Source organism: Sprattus sprattus (genome assembly GCF_963457725.1).
Source record: "Sprattus sprattus genome assembly, chromosome: 9".
Taxonomy (NCBI): domain Eukaryota; kingdom Metazoa; phylum Chordata; class Actinopteri; order Clupeiformes; family Clupeidae; genus Sprattus; species Sprattus sprattus.
In genome coordinates this window covers 29,633,181-29,646,101 of record NC_137928.1, presented here as the reverse complement: position 1 = coordinate 29,646,101, position 12,921 = coordinate 29,633,181, and the positions used below count along the sequence as shown (strand labels likewise).

Sequence of the window (12,921 nt, the reverse complement as noted above, 5' to 3'; positions counted from 1 at the left end):
TATATCTAAAAAGGAGGAAAAAGGTGACACACACACATACATGCCCCGGCAACGGCTCAAGTTCACAGACCACAGCAAATGCATCCAGAATAGGGAGCCAAGTATCATGTAGTAGCAGACATATACTCACTTGGTCAAACTGGGGGTCTTCACCTCTCTGGAGAGACTTGGTTAATGGCTTCTCCTGTTAAAAAAGCAACCAAATCATTAACAGGGAATAACCACCTTGGTGTTACCGGACGTTCACAACGAGGGACCAGACTCACTCCAGAGTTGTATATGAATTTGAGTTTAAATACCTGAAGTGGCACAGAGTATTAAGGTTTAGGTTGAATGTTGCTCACCAGTGGTTCAGCCATGATGATACGAATCTTGTGCTCAGAGAGCGTGGTGAAGTTGGCAAAGAGGCTCTTGAGGACATATTCGCCTGGCTTGCTCTCCGGGTCGATGCTGATGGGCATCATGGCTGGGGGCCCTCTCTCCCCGTGAGGGAAGCACACTGGGGGGATGGATGGCTTGTTGTACCCAGGAGATGCTGAGGACACACCCAAATACACATGCATGCACATGTTCACACATCACCCTGAAATTGCTTAGTGTAATTATGGGACAGATTACTGTACACTGACCTTACATATTCCATCTAGCTCTCATGCTCACTGCAGAGATGTAAGATGAAGAAAACAGCCCAGATCTAATTTTGGTAAGTTTACGCCACAGGAGGTACAAATCTCTGACAATAGTGTGTGCACTGAGGTTCTCCTACAGTTTGCACTTTCACACAGTCCTCAAGCTCTCTCTCTGCATCACCCCAATGTCCCTCACTCCCACGCACCTGGCCTAAGCATATAGCATCAAATGGTTAACCACATGCAGATATGCCTAGTTTGCATTTGATGAGTCATTTGAAAGTGAGAAAGGCAACTAAACGCACATTACTTTAAAACTACTACTCACTGTGTGTTCACAGAACGATTAAATATGGCTTAACCATTACATCTTGAAGTCAGATTATTTTTAAGGTCTTCGGACTAGAGACCTTATGTTATTATGGTTTTGCCAATGCAGCGGCCACTTTTGACACGTTTGACCAATATTAGTGTAAATGCACCCTCTTCTAATTAGGCTACCCAACGTAGGGCATGTTTGTTTTACTTAACCCTTTAAACATCTACATCAATCTTTTCCTGAAAAACAATGTCACATATCTTCTTTCATCTGGTGGATTATCCGTCCACTGTAGGTGCACTGTAGGCAGTAGTGGGCCGTTAAATGTTATATCCAAAATGCCTGCCTTCATGTAGTAACTCATAAGTACCGTATTTTCCGGACTATAAGGTGCTCTTAAAAGCCTTTAATTTGATCAAAAAACGACAGTGCGCCTTATAATCTGGAGCGCCTTATATATGGATTAATTCTGGTTGCGCTCTGTCAAAATGTTTTAGTACGACTTTGGTAAACTACAAAGCCGCGCCGTTTGCAGCATTACGGCTACCGTATTTTATATAAAACCTCGAACAGTACATTGTTTCTGACCACTGCTGTTCTATTTGCTGGTGACTCGATGTTGGAAGTATGGAATCAGATCAATGCCATAAATATTTTGTAATCTGTAATATAGATTTTGTATCTGTGAAACATCTACACTTTCAAAACCTATCTACAGATACGGATTTAAAATACGAAATGTATCTACACTTTCAAAAACTATCTTCACTTTCAAAATCTATTTACAGATACGGATTTCAAATACGAAATGTATCTACACTTTCAAAAACTATCTACATTTACAAAAACTATCTTCACTTTCAAAATCTATCTGCAGATATGGATTTCAGTTACGGATTTCAGTTACGCATTACGGATACGGAGACGGATACGGATTTGAAGTACGAGTTACGGATTTCTGTTACGAATTACAAAATCTTTTTGGCACTGTCTTTACTTCCTTTCTAAAGAGCCAATCAGCGCTTTTGGCAGATTTTCTAAAGCGCCAATCAACACATTGTATCCTGTACTGACTAGCCAATCAGCGGCGCTAGCTTGCTGGTAACTGGGGAAGTTGAGTGAAACGGTGTATGCAGCAGTCATGGATCAGAGACCGAGAAATGGCACAAGTAAGAAGTCCTATATTTGGAGTTGTTAATAAAGTCATTGTAAAACGCACAATCATAGTCAGTGGTTTTCACTCCACACTTCGTTACACCTGTTTCAAAGATCCTTGTCGTTGTATGGAAGATATTAGGATCTGCTTTGGTAGCTAACGAAAGCTAACGTTAGCATTTTCGTGACCGATCTCCTATTCACATTTAATTAAGTTAACAATGAACAGTATTCATATGACCCATTATCACGATGAGAACATTTAGCAGACAGACTGCTATTGTCTTGTTCTCCAGACACATGCAAAGTGATGGTGGGGGTATACCGTTAAGTGCATCCTCAACAGCTGGATAATGACCAGTCTGATTTCAAAACCACCTTGTAATGTAATTTTCGTTTCTTTTCATGGCACTTTGGGGTAGGCTATTTGTAACCCTTTTCTGAAGTCCTTGAAAACGTTTGATTGTGTATTTTGTGTGGAAGCGAGTTTTCTAGCGTCTCAGTGGAAGAGATATATGAGACCAATTTCTTAGTTACAATGCGTTCTGCAGCCAAGCGATCTCTGAATCACCAGAGCCTAAGATTAACTAAATAGTACAGGTGTTCATCAGCCCTTTGGTCCAGACATAAGGCATGCTTGTTTAACTTCCCCCACGGTGTTCGTAAACCGAATTGTATTCAAACCGTGCGGGGGAGACCCCAGATCTCTCCCTAGGCAGAGCGGTGGCAGATTTAGGTTATAACTATTGAATAATGAGCGGGCCAGCAGCAGTTGCCAGCAAGCTAGCGGTGATTGGCTAGTCAGTACAGGATACAATGTGTTGATTGGCGCTTTAGAAAATCTGCCAAAAGCTCTGATTGGCTCTTTAGAAAGGCAGTAAAGACAGTGCCAAAAAGATTTTGTAATTCGTAACAGAAATCCGTATCCCTATCCGTAATGCGTAACTGAAATCCGTATCTGCAAATAGATTTTGAAAGTGAAGATAGTTTTTGAAAGTGTAAATAGTTTTTGAAAGTGTAGATAGTTTTTGAAAGTGTAGATACATTTCGTATTTGAAATCTGTATCTGTAAAATACATTTTGAAAGTGAAGATAGGTTTTGAAAGTGTAGATGGTTTCACAGATACTAAATCTATGTTACATATACAAAATCTATATTACAGATTACAAAATATTTATGGCATTGATCTGATTCCATATGAAAGTGCCTTCTCTACAGCTAGCTTGAAATGACAAGGGGCGCGGGTGACAGTTTACCTCTGGGTCTCCCAAATGGAACTTGTTAGGTTTGAATTTTCCTCTGCTAAAGTAATAAACTAAGCCTACATGGTCATAGGCAAACTCATTATTCACATTTTTGTCATTGTGAGTACCGTCTTACTTTCACCACTGATGTTATGCTAGGCTTAGGCAAGTTATCTTTGGTTTAAACTAGCTAACGTTAGCTATTCACTAGACAGCTATCGTTGTAGTGTTAATTATCTGACCGCGTGTGTTTTTGCCAAACGTTCATGTTGTCATTTTAATCCATTAGCTACTAAAATGAGCACATCGATTGTTAAACCATTATTAAACTTAGCATTTTGATTGTTTAACAGCATAGCCGATGTTTGACACTGACCTAGCAGCTACACAAGGACACTGCCCTGTCAGCATAGTAATTTGCTATGGAGTAATGCTGGTAGCGTTGCTCTCTATCCATTAAATATGGAATGTATTTCACATGTAGAACCTATTTAGAATGGCGGACCTTACATAAAACGGCAGTGAAAGACAAGCCTGGAGACAAACAGTAGGCTACCTCTGCCTAAAGGAGGGGGAAGTGTGAGAGCATATCAGCATGCTAACGTTATACTTATTAGCAGACATATAAAAGCTAGACAAATTCAATGCAAAATTACTCATTTAAGGTTTATTTAAAGTTATTTTTCAACAACAAAAGCGGATTTTCTACAAGCCTATTGCACCACATGAGCACATCAAAGGTAGCCTACATTTTCTTAAACAAGGCCTAGAGCTTCCTGAACACATCAGAACAAAGCTGAGTTGAGCCAATTCTATTTAAAGGTAATTTACATAAACACATGTTCAGAAAAAAATGAAATTCAAATGAAGACCAAATTGAATGGAATTCTCTATATAGATCACTGGCACAACTTACCCCAGGCCCTTTGGCACAAATCACCCCAATCCCACCTTTTTGGAAAAAATGCATCATCCAGCTGTTTTGAGCTAAATTCATACTAGCTATATAGACTCATAGTGTAGCTTACCAAAGCACTAAAACACGTGTGAATTGTTTTTAAACTTGTCTAAACCCGTTTAGACACAATTTTACTTTGGAAGGCAAAAAACAGTTTTTTGAACTTAAATGTGCTTATCTCTCATGCAAAGAGACTCTCTTCTTTTCAGGATGAGTTAAATGGCTGACTCTTCAAAAATATGTGGCCACTTGACCAATTTTTTCTATGGTTCCCTAGAAATAAGGGGTGGCACAACTTCCCCGCTGGCACATCTTACCCCACTCTCCCCTACAGCTTGCTTGCGCTAGCTAACCTTGAAGTTACCACTGTTAGCTAGCTTAGCTAACCAACATCTTACTAACGTCTTTAGTAGGCTACAGTAAAGTGGACTGACAGTAAATGTTATTACAGTTTTTATTTTCATTACGTATCATTAAGAAATCAGATTTTAGATACCACTAACCGTTTTGTCACGTATAAATTATTTTGTATGTGATAACCCAATACATACAGAACAAGCCATTAGAAATGAAATTGGCCATTTAGAAACACATTTGTCATTATGAAGGGAAATATGTCATGAACGTTTTGCTGCTGAATATGTTAATATTATATGTAATATCTGACAGTGTTTTAAGTCTTAAAGACAAATATTTGTTCTGGCTTTTTGTAACAATATCTAGACTCTTGGCAAGACATTACTGTTGTCTGTTTTCACTATCTGGAATTGTATAAATAAATACATATAGACACCAGGCATGTGTGTGTGGTATTAGAGTAGAAAAAACCCGCACTCTTAAGCTTTTCTCATAGCTATTCTATTTAGACCATCTATTCAAAGACGCGTTTTGGCCTAAGACATCGTCAGTGTGACAAAACGTGTCTGTGAATAAACTGGTCTAAATGAAATAGCAATGAGAAAAGCTTGCGAGTGCGTTTTTTTTCTACTGTAAGTAAACAATCTTTTACTCGCACCCAAAAACGCCTTTATTTTGAATGTAGAGTGCGCCTATCCCTACAAAAAAATGTGTTTGTGATATGCCACCCTTGAATTTCAACTTGCCACCCTGCTGCCACCCCATGTTAAATTTTCTAGAATCGCCACTGCTTTGGCATCAACTCGACTTGCCGTGTTTGACAGGGGGGGGGATGCTGAATATGACCCCAAGGGTACATCATATCCACCATCAAGCATGGAGGTGGAAACATGCTTTGGGGCTGTTTTTCTGCCAAAGGTACAGGACGACTTCACCGCATCAAGGGGACTATGGATGGGGCCATGTTACGTGGAATATTGGGCTTGAACCTCATTCCCTCATTCCCTCCCATTGAAAACGGAACCTTAAAGATTTGGAGAGGATCTGCAAAGAGGAGTGGACCAAAATCCCTCCTGAGATGTGTGTAAACCTGGTGACCAACTACAAGAACCGTCTGACGTCTGTGCTTGCCAGCAAGGGTTATTCCGACAAGTACTAAGTCATTTTTGCCAGTCAGTTTTGCTTGGGGTTCAAATACTTATTTTTTGCATCAAATGCAAATAAAGTCATAAATGTTATAAAATGCATTTTTCTGGATTTTTTTGTTGATATTCTGTTTCTCATTGTTAATATACACCTACCATTACAATTATAGATCACACATTTCTTTGCAAGTGGCCAAACTTGTGAAACCGCCAGGGGTTCAAATACTTATTTTCCCCACTGTATATATATATATATCTCTACTCAATTTCCCCTTGTTTGACTTATTTCTTGCTCATTCTCTCTGTTTATGTGGTATTCATATTATTCACCACTATGCAGTACATCCAGTTTGCCTCATACTCAACATTACTCAACTCAACTTACATTACAACACACAACATGGCGGTTTATATCTTGAACTGCAGTAAAAGCTACCATGTGCACGTTTCTTAACTTGGCTAGGTGCACCTGCCTTTGGTGTAAGCTGAAAAATAAATGCATGCAATTGGGTGGCTTTTTGCCTTCATGTGATACATGCTTTGAGTCCCAATGCGGTGTGAATGCTCTACATCAGCATTGGCACTCGTGTGCTGTGTGCTCAGCTGTGCTGACAGGGTCATGTGATATTGTGATGCATAAATAAAAAGGACTAAAATGTCAGGATCTGGTAAACATGTGCCTGATAAAGGGTAGAGCACTCTTATTTTGAGACACCTCACCAGACAATTCATTAAAAAAATTAAAAAAATAAAACAAGAACCAACCAGTGTTTCCACTGTGTTTTTTTCCAACAGCAGTGCTGCTGTGCACAGTCACAAGCCTGCAGCACAGGACCTGCTGTACTTTGAACCAGAAGGTTCTTTAACAGAATATATATATATATTTAATAACACAAAGACGTATTTATTCTTATTCTCTTATTAAACACGACATTAGGGGCTAATGCTAGGTTTGAAGCTACTGACTTGAAGTAACTGACCTACCACTTGTTAGCATTCATTATTTTCCCTATAGATGAGGCCTATGGCCGCTAGCCAGGTGAAGTTGCACAGGGGGCCAGAGATGAGGATTAGGAAAACCCCCAACCTGACTTTGCCTCCTGCCCCTAACCTGCACATGCCTTCCTGCCCCCAGACCCCCGCTTGAACCTACTCTTCTGCCCCCCTGAATGCATCTACCCCCCATGGCAGCCTGAGCCCAGCATGCACCTACCAAGGCACTTGATGAAGTTGATCATACTGGATTTGCTCCAGCACATGCCTGTGCCCTCCATACTGACAAGCTGTGGAGGTGTGAGTCGAGAGACTGTCCAAGTCAAGAACAACAACTCCATGCATCACACGTCCATGTAAACCTGCTCTGGTATAATCTGTTGGTTTTCATACTCGTGGCGCTCCATGTTGGACAGACCAACAGAACGATAGTGAGACCGGAAGGGGTGGGGGATTGTGATCGCTGATGGTAAATCCACACAGGTCTTTGGGATTGCTGATGGTAAATCCCCACAAGTCTTTGGGAAAGCTGATGGTAAATCCACACAGGTCTTTGGGAATGCTGGTGGTAAATCCACAAAGGTCTTTGGGAATGCTCCTCTGCCTTCTTCTGCTGGCTGCTGTCTACCCAAGCAGTCCTCCAAGAGTGAAGGTCAGGTGAGAATTTTTAGCTGAAGCACTGCTGAATGACGGGGTCGGACATGCTACAGCGGCATAGTTGCAGTACTATATTTAACTCTGGGTACACACTATACTGACAGCCCCCCCCCTCCTCTATCCTACGGCACAAGGCACAGATCAACAAGTGTAAACATCTGTCTTTTTCTCTCAATACACACTCACACATAAAACATTAATTTAGAAATACTACATTTCTTTCTTAAAGTGGCATTATGCAGTAATTGTACTTCAGGGTTAGGGTAAGGATAAGCAGTTTTACCTTAAAATAACAGCTTAAAAAAATTGGGGCGCTACAATGACTAATATGGAGGAATCACTTCCGTGCCATTGCCATACCAGGGTCCGTAGGCATATTACTGCGTTATGTAGGTTTGCCTGAAGCCACCCGGTTTCTACTGTCTCTACTGTCTCAACTAGTAAGTAGCTTATTTACCATCTTGATTTGTCTTGTGTTGCACTTGCTTGATGTTTCAGTAGCCCCGGATACAATGTGTCAATTTAACCCACCCAATTCAACCCAAATCACAGAATCGTTTTCCCGAATAGGTGTGACATTTTTTTAAGGGAAACAGCTCTTGTTGGTAAGTGTATACATGGACCGAAATTTAAGCCTCTGACCTTGCCTTGGCATGCGCAAAGACGACGGAGATGTGCTCTCACCTTGTTTGTTTACTAACAACATCAACGTGGATCCGCATCGTGCACAGGCAGTGTAGTGGCTAAAAGTTCCATTCTTTCTATCAGTAGATAGTTCTTAACATTGTCTTTGAATAACCACTCTCAGACGGAAAGAAAACGAGTCTACGCATGTATGTGTTTCAACAACGGTAGAAAACTGTGTTTGCTCCGTCTTTTACTGAATTCTGACCAGTGCAACAAATGTGACAGTTGATTCATTAATAACCGAGCTTCCAAGCAATGCAATGCATGAGCACTGAAACGTATTTTAAACTTAAATGTGAACTATAAATACAAATATGCTATCATTATAATTAACAATCACTAAATATGAATATAAATGATATAATATCTATATAATATAATATCATACAACAATATGAAAATAGCACTTACAGGCAGCTTCCGAGCCAATACTGATAGCCCCTGCTCGTCAAGTGAAAAGTGTCCCGTAAAAAGTGCTCCTTCGTTGGGCTGGCAAAAAAGCCTGCCTGGGTGTAGCCAGCTAGCTTAGCATAACTGCCATTCAGATCCAATGGTAATGCTACCTAGCTAGGTATGCTAACGGTCGGTATTTACGCTAACTCCACCAAAATACTCATGTCACTGGCTTTAATTTGAGAATGGCATGTTAGTAGTACATTTAATATCAGTACAGTTGATTAATTACTGCTGATCAGTGGCTGTGCGTCAATACAAGGCGCTGGGGCGCCGAATACCCTACAATTTTGATATGAAAAAAATAAATAAATGAAATGTCAAAAAACATTATACATCAAATAATTTAATAAGAAATGTACCGTTTTAAAGCGTTAAATGTGTGCCGGAGACTGTAAGCCCCTGTGGAAAAAAAAACTCAAATGTGACCAAATATAATATATTGCCATTCGTTATCATTGAGAGAGAAGCCACTCCTCCCTGTGGGCGCCGGCCAAGTGGAAGTCTAAAAAAGTCTGAAGTGGAAGTCTAAAAAAAGGGGCAGGAACATTTGAGCAAGGACAGCTTCTCATTGGCGGATGACAGTTCGATCCCGGGGCGCACCTCACTTGCGCCCCCAGCCAATGAAAGGGTTTCTTATATATCATGCTGACAGGACTGTCCAATCAGAGACCTTTTGTTATTCCCTCACATCAGATTTAAATATCACATATCTACGGAAGAATCATAGCCATCAGAAACTTTTAATCTGAGAGTATGGCGATTGAAAACTCAGTTGTATCTATTCGTGGAACACCTTTCAATCGACGATCAGATGTCGATAAGAAGAAACTAAAACACAGGGAACGTCCGGATTTAAAAGTTTAACAGACAACCACTGATCGCGGGAGGAACTTTACTTTATATATCGATACATTTCATTCCTAGCCAATTCAGTGGCAGTAATAGTTAAGTTGTTCAACATACTGAGTGCCTAGTTTTCCAATCATCATTGTTTCAATTCGTATGTGAGGCATTGTGTGCGTACCTGATAAAAGTAAGTGTGTTTCATGAAGTTAGTGGGATTTACATTGCTATTAGCAGCGATTTGCGATTAGCATAATACCATTAGCATGTTCTCTTATTGATTTATGTAATAAGGATGAGTTCATACAGCTCATACTGTAAATATAATACGAATGAGACCTATGTATGTTGCTTAGTGTAATGTCCACTATGATATGTGTCTTAATAATATTGGTTATGTGTAATTGTTATAGTGTAACAATCATTCATATTGATGTAATCCAGTGCAGTGCGTATTGGTCCCTATTCCCAATGCAGACCACACCCATATGTACCATCTCATGCAGTGCCATGTAGTGAAAGCAGAAATATGCCGTCCTTTAACCTCAGTATCAAATGTTTTACTCAAAACCTGTTTTCTTCTCATTGTGGAGTGCTATTTAAACCGCGCCGCCGAACTGCGCCCCCCCTCAAAAAAATGTCACCAGCCACCACTGCTGCTGATATTTACATTTACGGTCTGTAGCCTGCTGGTGTACTGCCACATAGGCACGCATGCACATAACAATGTGAGTGACCGCCGCTGCCAGCCCACGATTAGGGATGTGGACTCGGAGATGGTGGAGAAAAAGACTTGCCAGAGCAGTGGTTCACGTTTTCAATGTACCAAGATTTATTTTCTTTCCCAGTTAGGAATTTTAACAAAAGTAATAACAGCACAAAACAAAGTTCTTCAAACAAAACAAAGATTCAATAGCAAAAATGCAGCGTAACAGGGTTACCCTTTGAGACCAACTCCTCACAACAGGAAAGCTGTCCTACTCCTTCAACCTCCTGAATGGCACTGAGCTAGCCTCTTAAGAAGGCCTATCTATTGCCACTAATTGGCCTAATAGGGCTGACCCATAAATATGGGGAATCATAGCACATCTGGCTCCTTCTTAACGATACTAATTTAACACATGAAATGTCTATTAAATAACACACATATTGTTATGCTTTCAATCACCACTTAACCCAATAGTAAATAACCCTACAATGCACAGTAATTACGAACGTGAAATGTGAACATGACAAACACCCCTGTGACATAATGCCCCGCTCCCTCCACTGGTGACACAATGTAAAAGTGACATTCCAACGCGAGCGCGCTTTCGCGATGGGACCAGTATGTGCGTGAGCGTGAGAACAAGGAAGTGTGAGTACATGTTAACCAGTTTATGAATCTTATTGCCATGCACATGGTAAGTGAATGAGATGGTGGGTAAACAGTATGTATATCAGTATAATTGAGCAACAGCAGGTGTATGCAAATATCATGTATGAATGTTGTATATCGCGACAGACCAAACTATTCACCAAATTCGCGGTAAACACCCGACACCATTACAAACTCACACAGTGGAACAAACAAGCACAACAAACCCCCAAAACATCCCACAACACTCTCAACAATGTTCATGGTTCACATATTCTGTGATCTCCGGGAAGAAGCTGTGTAATGGTGGCTGCGTGCGTGCGTGTGTGTGAATGAATGGAGTCACCGTCTCTTACTCCTGCATTTCACGGTAAAACAGTGCGCAATGTTCTAAACAGTGAGAAGGGAAATGTTCAGCTTCTCACACACTCCCTATGAGTGGCTTCCCTGTCACCACTAGCCCCATGTTACATCGGCCTTGTTTGACCCGCCTTGTTTGAGCTCATCGATCGGCGTAGGCCACCTCTCTCGAAAGGCTCAGACATCGCCGGAAAAATGAGCGGGTTAAATTTAGGCGTGAGCTAAATGAGGCAATTATAAGTGAGTTACGAGCTTTTACCGGCTTAAACGCGATTTTGGTGGGTTAAATTGACACATGTATACGGGCCTACTGTGTTAGGACAGTTGTTGACTAACTAGTTTGTCATAGTGTCAAAGTATGCATATTTCAAGCGGTTTCGCTAGTTTTAGCCGCTAGCATCTCTTCAGCGATTAGCAATAATTCCGTTATGCTGCTTTAAGAATGCAAGTGCACTGTGTCTACCAAATCAAGCTGATAGTTTACATTCAGTGAGGAAGTTTAGGCTTTTGTAAAAAGGGAAGAAATAAATTCCTGAAAAATATTCTGACAACATCTACGCATGATCATAGTTCGACATATATCAAATTCAGTGGCATAAAATGGTCCTCTACTGATTAAGCCTCTACTGGCAGCCAAATTCCCTAGCCTTAACAGGAGCGAGTATGAAGGAGGAAAGGGGGCTGTGGGAGCAGAGGGACTCGGGGGAGCTGAAGGGAGCTGGGGAAAAGGGATGGGAGAGAGGGAGGAGAAGGAGCTGGGAAAGCTGTGGGAGGAGAGGGAGGGAGCTCCGAGAGGGAGAAGTGGAGGGATTAGGCCTGAGACACTACATGTGACTAGGCAAACAACAGGCTCGCTCAGACGGCTGCTGCACCACCAAAAATCCCAGCGCCAAGTAGTACATCCCTGGAGGACAACATGACCAGCATAACAACGCCTCTCTTTCTGTTTTATTCATACACTCATGCAAACCCTGGTTGTGTCACCCCCCACAGAGAAAAGGGAACAGATAACCATATCCATGGGAAACAAACTCCATTCTGAGTGGGCTAATATACCTCCATATACTTGGTTAAGATACATTATACATGATTTGCATCCAATGTTTCGTACATACTAACACGTTTCAGAAATGAGGATTTGAGGAAATATCTTTAACAGTTTTGTTAAAGCAAGACCACTAAGTAGCTCTCCAGTCAGTTCTCCAGGCCAACAATAGTGAGCTATATTTACATCCATTATCTCCTTCAAAGCACACAAAAATGGATAAATAAATTACATGGTAAGGCCCTGCTTCCGCAGATGGTAAGACCAAAATCTTCTGTAATGGGAGAACCTGGTATTTCTACCCATACAAGATCAATCCTCTCAACTATGTTACAGGTGTACATTCTATATCAAAGGCACTCAAGTGACTGAACATGTACATAAAATGATACCCATGCATCATAATGTAATCTTCGCCACTTAAAGCAGCAATAAGGAGTTCTGTTCCAAAACTAGCAAGCTATCTTTCTATAAGGCATGCAAAAACCTTGCAAATACCACCAACAGCTGACACTGATAGAAGCTTGCTAAGACACTAACTGATGTATTCTGGCAGTATAGCTGGCAATGCCATGATGTGAAAGCTCTTCATCCATTTTTTCAGGGTATTTCAGCACAGAACACATAACTACATAGGGTATATCCTGGATGGCTAGTGGGAAAGACACAGGCGTTTATCTGTCCTTCACATGACCATATGCTATCAAAATCAATT

The 12,921-nt window shown here is 40.9% G+C and overlaps 1 protein-coding gene across 3 annotated transcripts in view; it reads right to left on the bottom strand.

Moving 5' to 3' along the window:
• Positions 1–7,433, bottom strand: part of LOC308370463 (protein furry homolog) — a 63,269-nt gene extending 55,836 nt beyond the window's left edge. For all 3 annotated transcript variants that reach the window (XM_080845111.1, XM_080845112.1, XM_080845113.1), the window contains exons 1-3: positions 7,022–7,433; positions 345–535; positions 131–184 (exon numbers count right to left, since the gene is read on the bottom strand). In XM_080845111.1, the coding sequence (XP_080701237.1) occupies positions 131–184; positions 345–535; positions 7,022–7,142 (366 nt within the window). In that variant the 5' untranslated portion in view covers positions 7,143–7,433. The remainder of the gene's footprint in view (positions 1–130; positions 185–344; positions 536–7,021) is intronic.
• Between the last annotated feature and the right edge of the window lie 5,488 nt (positions 7,434–12,921).